This window comes from Dipteris shenzhenensis, chromosome 8, assembly GCF_047967505.1.
Source record: "Dipteris shenzhenensis isolate YYH24624 ecotype China chromosome 8, Dip_SZ_1.0, whole genome shotgun sequence".
In the NCBI taxonomy this organism is placed as follows: Eukaryota; Viridiplantae; Streptophyta; class Polypodiopsida; order Gleicheniales; family Dipteridaceae; genus Dipteris; species Dipteris shenzhenensis.
Genome location: NC_141603.1, coordinates 235938 through 248847, shown reverse-complemented (window position 1 = coordinate 248847; position 12910 = coordinate 235938). Strand labels below are relative to the sequence as shown.

General features: G+C 46.7%; 1 protein-coding gene across 2 annotated transcripts in view; it reads right to left on the bottom strand.

Annotated features, from left to right (window-relative positions):
- EMB2410 (embryo defective 2410) overlaps positions 1–12910 on the bottom strand; it is a 231310-nt gene that overhangs the window by 136513 nt on the left and 81887 nt on the right. For both annotated transcript variants that reach the window (XM_087378591.1, XM_087378592.1), the window contains exons 13-16: positions 12716–12838; positions 12331–12609; positions 3174–3239; positions 2935–3072 (exon numbers count right to left, since the gene is read on the bottom strand). In XM_087378591.1, the coding sequence (XP_087234717.1) occupies positions 2935–3072; positions 3174–3239; positions 12331–12609; positions 12716–12838 (606 nt within the window). The remainder of the gene's footprint in view (positions 1–2934; positions 3073–3173; positions 3240–12330; positions 12610–12715; positions 12839–12910) is intronic.

Sequence of the window (12910 nt, the reverse complement as noted above, 5' to 3'; positions counted from 1 at the left end):
GCCTTATGAACCCAATACCCAAGGTGAGCATAAGTCTCACAACGTTTGGAAAATTTAGGGGTGTAAACACACACAACTCCCCCCTCCCCCCCTCCAAAAAGAAAAGAAGAAAGCCCCTACGGAGCTCTCTCTTGATCAGGATCAAAAAGGGCATAGTTATGAAAACATGCACAAAATCCACATGCCCATTGCCTAGTCTATCAGCAAATAAATTTCTTCATTATTCAAACCAGGGTTTCATAGATGTGCACAAGCTATACGATAAGGACTTGTACATATTAAGAGCAGAAACGGTGAGGATTACTTCACTTCATTGCTCCCTTGACCAGGAGCAACGGGATGGCTGCAGATACAAATGAGCCCAAGAGCTTCAGTCCAAAACAGATAAAGTTCAAGGACCACTTCATGCACCCTACAGGTGGTCAGGATCCTCACACTTGGCCAAAAGAGTCCAACCAGACATATCCAAGTCGATGACAATAGCCAACTATGCAAGGTCTCCTCGTAGAGACGAGCCTATAGCTTACCATAACATAGTTCATAGGCATACTCCAGATCCATCATCAAGCCACACATCAAGAAGGAAAGGCTGTTCAAACAAAGAGATATATATGCAACATATATCAAACCCTGAGGAGCATTGTTATAGCTAACCTCTTCGCTTTAAAGTACATACTTTATTTCTTTTGTACTAAGAGCCGTCTTTTCTTGTGGCACTCCAAAGCTTGTCTTTAGAAAAAAATTACTCTGTTCAGAGTTGGGGCTCTACCAACAGGGGTTACTGTAGCCCTTATCAGATGCAGAGCTACGACCAAAAGACGACATAGGACCACGTCCGCGGGCAGCCGCCAGCACTCTATCTCTGATGTTATGTCCTCACTACCTCATCCCCCTCGACACTCGGATGATGAGGATGTTAGTGTTCTGTAGGCGATCATCATCATTCTGACATGACTATGCACCACTCAGTACTTATCTTTCTGACATGACTATGTAGCACTCAGCACTTATCCTTCGCATTCTGAATTGGAGTGGATGCTCATTTAGTAGGAGTAAGTCAAAACATCGAGCGACTGCATTCGAGCGAGCCCAGAGTTCGAGCGATGCTTGTAATGAACTTTTTCTGAACCTATAGTAGCAATAGTTTTTTACTAGAAATGGTTGAATCTACATGACCATATTAGAGATTGTTCTTACTTATTTTTCGTATGATTCTTGGCAACATACAAAGATAAAACCTACTATTGGGGATAACTGATAAGTCCATACAAGTCAGCAATGATTGAATGAATACCAAATGAAAACTTATTGGCAACATACAAAGAGAAAACCTATTATTTGATAAATAATAAATCCATTCAATAGATACAAAAGGGGAAATGTTGCAATGTCTACATCTCGAGGTAGTCACTCAAAATTATGTAAGGTAGCACGTGAGTTGAACGGGTTTCTTTATTTTTTGGACTTACATACAAACAAAAATAGTCCCATCAATGATATAAAAGCTCCTCCTATAAAAATCCTTCACAAAAAACTATTTGTACTATGTAGCTCATCGATTTTTATGCTACCCATATGATATGATCCATTTTGTACACAAAATGATAACATGAATAAAATGTTTAAACTATGGAGCTAATAAATTATTGATCACCTTATGATCATGATGCTAACAAAATATGGATCACCTTCATATGTCCATGACCATGTATATACTTGTGGGAGGGAGGGAGAGAACCAAGGACCCGAACTCTATATGAGAAAAATTTAAGAAAATATAAGAGTTTGATAAGGTTTAGCTCTAATGAAACAAAGATAAGTACAAACTTCTTAAAGTTGTAGAATTTAGACACTCTAACATGATAAATGGATTCATTCATATCATTTCGATCATTTTGACTACAAACATGACCATATTTGGAGTTTGATTGACCAAGTTATGGCCCAAATAAAATTGGCAGAAGGAGCCTCCCAAGAGGCCGCGATATCGCGGCCTCTTGGGAGGCTCCTCCTCCCATTATCTTTTGCCTTGAAAATGGAAATTTCACAAGAAAAACACATACTCTAGCCCCTTTCTTTGACCCCTCCTTCTTCCTTGACCCTTGCAAAAACATTGCAAAACATTTTTCAAAAATTGTTGCTTGTATGTAAGGCAATTGATTCCTCACAATATCATGGGTAGTACAACAACTGTAAAAGTAAGCAATGCATGCTACTTTTTGAACATAAATCATCACACTAGAATGTCAATTTTATGAAAGTCCTCGCTTGAACTGTCACCTCGCTCGAACGCAGTCGCTCGAATTCTGGTAATCCTCATTTAGTAGCTCCACCCACACAGCTTGTTTGTATCAGGATTTTTCACAGTCTCATAGATCCATCAGTCTTTCGAAGACTTTAATAAACTTTCTTTCTTTCTTTCTTTCTTCTTTCTTTCTTTCTTTCTATACACAGTTCTCGTATGGTTTAAGAAGATGCTTAAGATTTTGTTAAATGTGTTTAATTTTGTAGATGCACATGTCTAAAATGCTTGTACATGTTTAAAGATCTAAATTCTTATGCATAGGGCAGTGGAGCAATATGCTTTTGCATAGGAGTTCAAAAGTTCAAATGCTTATGCATTAATTGCACATGATAAGTTGGTTGGATTAAGTCCCTACATAGTTCCATAGCTTGATGCATGAGCACAAGCTGTTTTGAGCATGAAGTTAATTGGTTGGATGATCAAGCTAGCTGGTTGCTAGTCAAAGAAACTTGAGTTCTTCAACTCTCTCTCTCTTTCTCTCTCTCTCTCTCTCTCTCTCTCTCTCTCTCTCTCTGGTCACATAAAAATTAAACTCGTGACAATATTGCTTGTGGAAACATCTTGCCCATGGAAATAAGCAGAAGCAGCTGGCATAAGACTAGACTGCCTGACAGGGAAAAAGAACATACACTGGTGTCACCGTTTCCTCCACCACTTGCATCAAATGTACCGTGCCAATGCCCTTTCAACTCTGCTAGTCCCGGTAGAGTCACAGATTCTGGGGAGCCCTCCTCTAGAGCTGGCAAAACTTTGCTACTCCGTACATTCTATCAAAAAACTTGAAGAATCATATCCAACTCCAAACCTCTTACCAAAAAAGAATATTCATTGAGTTGAATATATTTTCCGTATTTCAAATTAAGCATACCTCCAGTTGTTGCTTCAGATTCTCTGTAAAAAACCCTACATGTTGCATGCCTTGCATGAAAAGCTCCTGCAACATTCACTCTCTTGAGCATATTAATATAGCTCTCTCTCTCTCTCTCTCTCTCTCTCTCTCTCTCTCTCAGCCCCCCAGCCCCCTCCCTCAGCCCCTTAGCTCCCTCCCTCAGCCCCCACAACCCAACCCTCCACCCTCTACACCTGTTGCGGCACCCTGCTACCCCCGTCGCGGCACTTTCCTGCTGCTGCTAACCCCATCACGGCACCCTCTACTGCCCTGTGCGCCCATCATGGCTGCGTGGCTCTGTGCGCCTGTCGCGACCACCTTGGCGTGACCCCCCAAGGCCCTACTGGGGGCAAATCAATGGCAGCGCCTGTACCAGACCCCCCCTATGGGCTATTGCTGCTTCCGACAGGCTGCAATATGGCCCCCACTCAGGGCTGCTGCTGCTCCGACTGCCTGTACCAGGCCCCCATAAGGGCTGCTGTTGTCGACTGTCCCAGGCCCCCCTTTAGGGACTGACTATTGCGCAACAGGTTCAACACACATTGGGGCTTCCCCCGCACTTGGGCTGCACAGCAAGCCCACAAGACACCCGGAGCTACTACACCAGCCTCCTGAATCAAGAAAGACCTGCAATATCGTCATTGGAGCTGTAAAAGACTTGCCAAATTTGAAGGGACAACAGGAGAAGTGAGAGGGGTATGCAGACTGCACACAAGCTCAGCATAAAAGAAATTTTGAATCCTAAAAGAGCGGCAAAAGAAGTTGAGGTCAGTACTCAGATTTTCAGATCTTCAGAGGTTTGAAAATTCAGATTATACTACTATCACGGAGTCTATTCTAGCACAATATCCAAGAGAGAGAAATGCAGGACCAAATGTACATTATGGACTGTTCACCTGAAAACAAACAAGAGGAGAAAAGGAGAGGAAGTATAGTGCCATCTGGGCAAGCGCATAGAAGATAAGTGGGGAGCATGTCAAAACATGCATAAATACCATGAGCGACATGGAGATATTGAAAACCTACAGAAGATGCTTGGGGGCAGCAAAGAGGTAGATATTGATGCCATCAAACACGAAATGCGTACTTCTTTGGAAGAAGAAATGAATAAATGGATATCAGAAATGCACTTACAAATGGCAATCCAAATTGGTAAGATGCGAGAGGAGACGATTCGCATGGTTGATGCCAAAACCAACCATCATACATTGATGATCAAGGAACTAGAAACACAGATTGCCAGGATCAAGGACGAGAATTAACCTACTGAAAGCCCTCACTCCACTTGAAGAGGGGGATATCCAACCACCTTTTAATGAGGGGTTGAATATGCTGAAAACAGAGAATGAAAAACTAAAGAAAGAGATGGATGCCCTACATATGACAATACAAGGAAAACATGGAGTTTTCCAAACAGATAGACAAAGGGAAGGCTGAGATGAAAGAATGAGAGAAGTGGTCAGTAAGGGCAAAGCAGCCCCAACAAAGAAAGAGTTTAATTTTGATGCCTTAGAGGAAGAGAAGAAAAGAGACCCCAGAAGACCTTACCCATGGACATGGGATTAGAATTAGGCTAGAAATTAGACAAGTGGCAACTTGCCAAAAGAATGAGCCTTGAGCTCCCTTGTAATGGATTTACGTTTTGGATTTTTGTAACTCAGCTTCAACGCTGAACTCTCTGTGTATTCAAATCCTTCAAGTAATAAAAAGACCTTCCGGGGGGTCCAGCCCGACGATTGTCCTCGGCCCTAACAGGTTTGCAGAGAGAGGGAGAGAGTGAGAGTATCTGCAGTTTATTGAGGCTTTTATATTAGCTATTCGTAGTGAATGAAATACAGGGCAGATTGCAGGCAGCAAGACTTTGAATATGCTGGTCAGAGGTCTAATAGTGGGTGATGGCCCCATGTCACATGCCAAAACCCTTTTTGACAAGATGGGAGTCAACCTTACTTGCGAATCAGCCTGGAGAGTGGGTAAAGCAGAGGCAGCGATGAGGCCCTTGGTTGTAAAGCTACATACAGCCACAGATAGATCCACCCTCATGAGCACACGGGCAACACTGAAGGGGACCAAGATCTTTCTGGATGAAGATCTCACACTCCTACAAGAGGAGCATAAAAGGGAAGGAATGGTGCGGGTGATGGCTGCAAGACAAGAGGGGAAATGGGCAGTTTACAGAGATGGCGAGGTGATCATTCGAGAGAGAGCAAAAAAAGAAGTATGAGATGGCAGGAGAAGGGGACAGCACATGACGGTGTCTAAACAATGGGATGAGTATGCAAAACAAATTGAGGATGGTAGTGTGGAATTGTAAAGGCACCCTCTGGTCGGAGCCAGGGGGTTCTTGGAGACATACAGTAACAGAGATATGATCTTCTACACCGAGACACATGAGAGTCCAGAGAGAGGGCTACCCACAATGACACGATACACATGGGAGTCTGCTCATAGGAGGGAGTTGAGGAGGGATAGTGGGGTACGAGGATCTGGAGATGTGGCTGTTCTCTTCAGATCACATGTAAGGCCACTCTCTCTATGATACAAAGGGAGGTGCAAGCACGACACATGTGGATTCGTGTTCAATTACCAAACGCACAGCCGATCTTCATTGCGATGTATTACTTTCCCCCAGACACATCATCTTATGCACGAGAGGTCACCACTAACGGGCACAGCCCATATGAGACTATCCATGATGACATCACAGAGTTCTCCAGACAAGGGGACACTCTCCTCCTTGGTGACGTCCGTCGTCAATGCTTGTATTGAGAACAGAGAGGTGGGCTTGTTAGATTTCAATGAGGATTCCCTCATAGTACCGGAGATGGATGCAACAAAGCTGAGGATTGTGAGGCAATCGGCAAATGCAGATGCACCGGTGACAGCATATGGGAGGCATCTACTCGAGCTGGGGGTTATACATGACCTGATCATATATAGCCGTCTCCAAAGATCGCCATCACAGAATGAATGAGGTGCAAGAGTTGCAACTCCCAGAGATCATGATTTGGGGGGTCATGAGTCTGTATGAGTCCGTCAGGAGGGTACGTGCCCCAAGAGGCCTATCAGACTGGGTTGAGAGCACTATTAGAGTAAAACAAGGGTGTCCCCTATCACCGACTCTTTTAGGGCTCTATATCGATGAGATCACTTCTTTTGTCGATCGCCTAGGAGGAGAGGGTTCGCTTTTGCTGACCTGATGGTGCAGATAATACTGTACGTCGATGATATAGTCCTCATATCATCCTCAGCAAAGGGACTGCAAAAACATCTAGAAGCTCTGGAGATGTTCTGCAGAGAGAGAGAGACTTGACAATTAACCTTGGGAACACCAAGGTTATCATCTTCAATAACTCGCGAGCAGTGTCCCGTCGCCAGAGCTTCACATACCGTGACGAGCCTGTGGAGATAATGCATTCTTACACATATTTGGTAAAAATGTTCATTGGACCAAGTTTCACGATGATCCATGCGGGTACGGCACCACTTACACGAGGACGGGGTGCTTTGGCTCGACTGGAGAAGTGATGCTTCCAGGCACACTTCCAAGACCCTCCAACGAAGGGTTGGCTTTTTGACACGTTGGTGAGATCGACTGCCTACAGGTGCCTACGGGATCCAGGATGATTCGGAGTAAACCCTCAATCCCCCATCAGATTATATAGGCAGGGTCACCATGACCCCTCTCCAGGTTGATTCCATCTTTCAGACATTGACGTTCCTCCACAAAGTCTGGGCCTTACCCCAATGGAGATTACCGAGGTTAGCATTAGATTCCTCCAAGCGACTAGCAGAGAGCGGTGTTCATACAGCATGGTATGCACGGATATCCACGTGGTTTGCTAGTCACGGCATTCAAATGGACAGACCTCCCCCCTTTCAGTACAATCTGGATGCACCACCAGAGATGATCCCATGAGATGGGATCAACCCTATCATGCAGTTGGACCTCCTATAGCTCCATACATCTAGGGCTTGGGGGGGAGAATTGTTCTCCACCAAGATCCAGTTCTACCATGACCACTTCCAGAGGGTCTCAGAGCACGGTCTTGTCATCAGACCTCAAAATCTCGAGGATAGGAGAGTCTCACATGCACTGAGGTCACCATCGGTCAGTTGCGGATTCAGGCAGGGAGAGCTGCAGGCATACCCAGAGAGTAGAGGACTTGCATACTATGCCAGATGGAGGAGATCGAGACTAGACTGGGCAGACACATGGAAAACGCTCCTCATTATGAGATCCGAGGACGAGATCACTCCCTCTTTCAGGAGGGGCATGGATTTGGTCCACTTTACACGGCTGATGCATTTTCACGATCATGTTTGTGTTGGGCTCTATTTGATTGAGATGCGACGACAGAGAGACACATTGATGCGACACGCCAGAGTGCAGTAGGGACTGATGCCACATGTCACCGAGATCGACCGATCATAGACCTTCGTTACAGACTTCTATGCATCTGAGCCAACTATCAGTGAGACTAAGGGAGAGGAGCTTAATGAGATGAGAGCATCATGGATTAGCATGGGAGTGTCCACCACGCTGCTGCCAGGCGAGGGACACACTCAATGTGCGACACGGAGAGGGACCAGAGCACGCACAATCGAGCTTCGGTCTATCTAATCCCTCCTCAGAGGTGACCGCCAGAGACAAGGCATCACCCTTGATGTAGCCCACCGGATCCAAAGATCAAGGAGGCCACGCTCTCCCCCACGTTGAGAGACAGCTCGACAAACACACATACGAGAGCCATCAGAGAACCACTAGGTTACCTGGTATACAGAACCTGAGCATGTACTAGGAGTGCTAGCTCTGAGCACCTGATACTTCTCTGTTATTTTGCTTTTGCTACTCTAGTATTTGGACACTTGATTCACTAGTTTAGCACTTTAGCTTTCAGCAAGGATCTTAGTGAACCCTTTGCTTCAGCCCTCTATGGCTTGTATGAGTTACTTTTTGGCTTGTACTTTGTCTCATAAGCCCGTGAGGCCTCTTACAGATGTTAATACATCTCAGAGCTCTATCACATAGTTCTTTCAGCCAGATCACATAGACCATGACCTGGAACTTGTGACCCGATAGCTCAGACAGAGGGTTGACACACAAATCATACTTGGGGACATCCCCTCCTTGTTTAGGGTCAGTGCCCGACCGACAGGCACAGTGGCCCTGGTTAGACGCAGAGCTACGACCAAGCGACATACCAGGACTGCACCCTTGAGAGGCCGATAGCGCTCTATTGCTGACCTCATGCCTCCACTGCCTCATCCATCCTGATGTCTTGCTGCTGCTGCTGATGATGATGATGATGATGTCGATGCTAATGCTGAGATTGATACATATAGTCGACTACCGACATGACTATGTTGTACTTAGGACTTAGTACTGCCATTTTGCATTTTTTTGCATTCTGCATTGGTGTGGATGCTCGTTTAGTAGCTCCACTACCACAGCTCATTGTATAAGGTTTTCACAGTCTCATAGACCCATAGGTCTTCCAAAGACTTTAATAAACTTTCTTTCTTTCTTTCTCTCTCTTTGTCTCTCTCTCTCTCTATTTCAAGCGGAAGAACAAGGAATGAGGGCACCATCCCAAGCAAGGTTTCGCCCCAAAAACTCAATGGTTTTTGCTATAAGGGATGCCACTGAAGAAGTCAAAGGTAAGAAAGAGCCTATCTACTGCTATTTCGTAGATTTCAGAAAAGCCTTTGATACAATGCCGCATAAGAGGTTATGGGAAAGACTGGAAAAGCTCAAAATTCCTCACGAACTCAGAGAAGCCGCATACCGTCTCTATGAAAAGGTACTAGCTAAGTTAGCACAGCCACTAGTGGACAGGTCATGCTCCAAGGGGAAAGCTATAATAAGAATTGACATAGGAGTTAAACAAGGTCTTCAGTGTTGAGTGGATGAGAATGTACAGCAAGGAGGGGGTTTAGATTGCAGGGTACGCTTTGTTCATGTTCATCTATATAGAGGACGTAGTATTCTTTGCAAAGAATAAGGAGAGCCTGCAAGCACCTTTAGATGCGCTGAAAGATTTCCGCACACTCTCACGGATGCAGGTCAATATAGACAAGTCATAGGTAATGGCCATCGGGACACGCAACAAACAAGTAGATGTCACATATGGAGGGGAGCCCCTAGAAATAGTCAACTCATGTAAATATTAGGACTGGATTTCACGGACAACTATAATTGGAATGCATGCGTGGTTTGAAAGCTCTATATAAACAAATGCAAAAAGGCATACCTATGGAATTGGGAGACGATAAAGTTTTTGTACACCATGCTTGTGCAGCGAGTAATCCTCTACCGATGCCCCGCTTGGGCACCCGGGCTGTCTACAAACATACTAGGAAAGAATAGAAACTATACATAAATGTTTCCTGCTAGGGGAGTTGGGGGTTAAGGCTCAGACACCCTACCCAATTGTACTAGCTCAGACGCATCAAGAGGGGGAAGCATTGTGTCAATGCAAGGGTTATCTCGACAAAGTTGAGAAGATGGACGCTAGTAGGATACCACACAAAGCAATGGAAGTTACACATAGCATGGGCTAGCACAGTATTGCCCTAGCAAAATGTGAGGTCTCTGGTGGAAGTAGCAAGTCGCTATGAAGAGATCACAACTGGTAGTGCGCCGAAGTCGGATCCAAAGAAACCTAGAGTGTGGATCTCTTCTCTCCACTGGGATCGCTCCAATAAGGGATGATCTATATAAGACTGCTACTCATCCTGATCCCCGTACTCCGCCTATCTCCCTCATCTCCCCCCTGTAGGCTGACTCCCAAGTGTATCCACTAACCATCGATAAGGGGCGCTCCTCCGATGTGTCTCTGTGTAGAAGACTATGTCTTTTCCTGTGTATGACTCCAAAAAGTTCCTAGGCTCATACCATAGGGTACCATTGCAGTTCCAAATGGTGCAAGCAAGGGTCTCAATATCCTGAGTCTCATAGACCCCGCCCCCCTATGTGGAAGAGCGGTCAGGTGGTCAACGTGGTCCGGTAATGAGGCATCCATCTTGCACTACTGCCCACTTCCCCTCTTTGCGAGCCGCATCATGCAGCTGCAAAAGGGCATGTCTCTCCTCTATCTATAAAGGAGTCAAGTCCTCATCCATAGATATAGTGGGATGATCCCGTAGAGCCGATCTACGTCGCAAAGCTGCCAACTGTGCCTGAGAGTCCCTGCAGCATATAAAGGCTGCTCTCTGTTGGGATCTCTCCCCACTCGCCATGCTCCCACAATAGCATGGTCCGGAACTCCAAGTGTGGTCGCGCATCGGTGCAGTCTCTATCCGTGGGATCCCTCGGACTCTGATATTGAGAGCCTTGGTGGCCTCTGCTGCTGCTCCAAAAGGGTAGCCAAAACAGTTGCCTTTGCAGGTTCACACTTCACCACATCTACCCATTTGGATGTCTCTGCTATGACCGAATGCATGGTGGCTATCTAAGCCTCCACGGCGGCTGCTGCAAGTGTACCCCCCGAGGCTATGCTCAAGGAACAAAACTCCTTCCTGAGCTCCATCATGTCCTGTCTGAGCTCCTTAATTAGACTGGCCTGCGGATAATAATCGACTGCTCCTGGGTGAACCGGGTCTGCTCCTGCACAAACCGGGTCAACTCCACCTCTCGTGCCCGAATGCTACGTACCTCCATGAGGAGACTCCCATAGATCTAGTAGGTCCGCTAGTGCGTAGCTCGGACCTCTCGGGATAGAGAAGTGGGGGGGCTGGATGGTGGGTGGTGAGTTGATGAAATGAGCAGAAAGTGGGGATATCAATGATGAGGGAATTCCAGTAGAGTACTGGCAAGAGGGCTGGCTCAGAGAGAGAGAGTATTGTAAACCAGTATGCGTAGTGAACTGGGTGATGGAACATTCATAGGTGTAGCAGTCGATATGGCTATCGAAGTAGAGGCTCCTGCTGCAGCTGTCGAAGTCAATGATGAGGGTCCCAAGATGGATGCGGGTGGTGATGATGATGAGGATGGTGGTCCCACCGAGGTAGGTACTGTACTAGTCTTCGTTATTGCTTTGTTGTCCACACCGAGATCACTCCTATTGAGGCATGTGTTCACATCCTCTAGAGTAAGCTGTTTTTGAATCCTATCATCTTTCTTGTTTCTCTCCTTGTCCTTTTCTTTGTCGTTCTCTCGCTTGCCTTTCACCATCTTGCTGATTCAAAACTATTTCTTTGTTTTTTGTATTGGCAGGTACGTGGGCATCACTTGCATCCCGTCAGCCCATGCCTGCTCCTCCATCATCAACGGGTAACCAGCCGAGTGGAAGAAACATGGGTGAAGGAGAACTTGGAGGCACGGAAGGCCTAAGTGGGGGGCGGAGCAAGTAGGCCTAGGTGAAGGCGGAAGGCCTTGGTGAAGGACGGAGTAGGAGGCGGGAGGATGGAGTGGGGAGGCGGAGGCCTGGGCAAGAGGGCGGCGCAGCAAAGAGGTGGGGGGGCACATTAAGGAGGCGAGGGGGAGCAATAGGCGGAGGGCGGCGTAGGAAGCCGAGCAGCAAAGGGGCGGGGGGGGCGTGGGGAGCTGCAAGAAGGGACGGAGAAGGCAAGGAGGGGCAGAGAAGGTGGCAAGGGCACGGGTGGACAGCAGCAGCACGGGTGGAGCAGAGTGGGAGCGGAGCAGGGCGAGCAGAGCTAGGTGGGAGCGAGCAAGGCAGGACCAGCCGGAGGGGCTGCAGGCGGAGGGGCAGAGGCAGCTGGGCAGGAGAGGCTGCCTGTGAGCAGCCAGGTGGCTGCTTGAGGGGGAGCTACGGGAGGGTGGAGGGAGGAGCTGAGAGAGAGAGAGAGAGAGAGAGAGAGAGACTTTAACATTGCAGCACTCTGCAAGGGAGCATGAGCTAGAGGTTGGACAGAGAATGAGAGGAATTTTTAATTTTCTTTGGGGCGGGGAGGGGGGGGGGGGGGCGGGGGAGAGACTTCGGGAGTGGAGGGAATCCAAAAGCTTGTGGCTAAAACTTTTGCTGATGAGGGTCTCTACCTATCTGGTGAATAGAAGTTCTTGCATGCCTATAAATAATATATGTTATCGGTTGCACTGAATACCAAACTTCCAAGTTCACATTTGTGATATGCTGAATAAATTCCATCGTTGTTGTTACAATACACCACTCACCTTTGATCTTGAAACAACAGCAGGATCGCTGCTCCTTGAAAGAAGGCGAGCTACTGGAAGCATATCTGCCACTTCTGCACCTGGAACTTCGAGACGCAATCGCCAACGACCCAAAGTGGTTATGAAGCTTCCAAGTTGACCCGCCATAGCAGTCTTCCAAGTTCCATCTCCTCTCTCTTTCTCCGTGAACACATGATCTCGTGGCCCAGGAAGAACATATTCACCCTGAAGCTCATACCGGCTGCTAGCTTGCTCTAGCACTGACCTTTCTATGGTGATCTGCAATGTGCATTCTGGCAATTGAGCATTAACGTTTCTCTAGTAACAATTCAAGCAATGTGCAATGTCGCATTCTTAGTAAAATATGAGGACAAAACATAATTACCACATCTCCAGACCATCTACAAGATAGATCCAGGGACTCCCCCTGCACCCCACTGAATCGAGGCCGACGAACCGAGAAGCTACCATGACCCCTTCTTTTCTGAAAGTTCAATTGCATCTGTGCCTGCCAGTCATCACAAAGCACCAAGAAAAGGAACAAAAAATTTCAAAGTTTCCATTTACAAGAGACCAATGG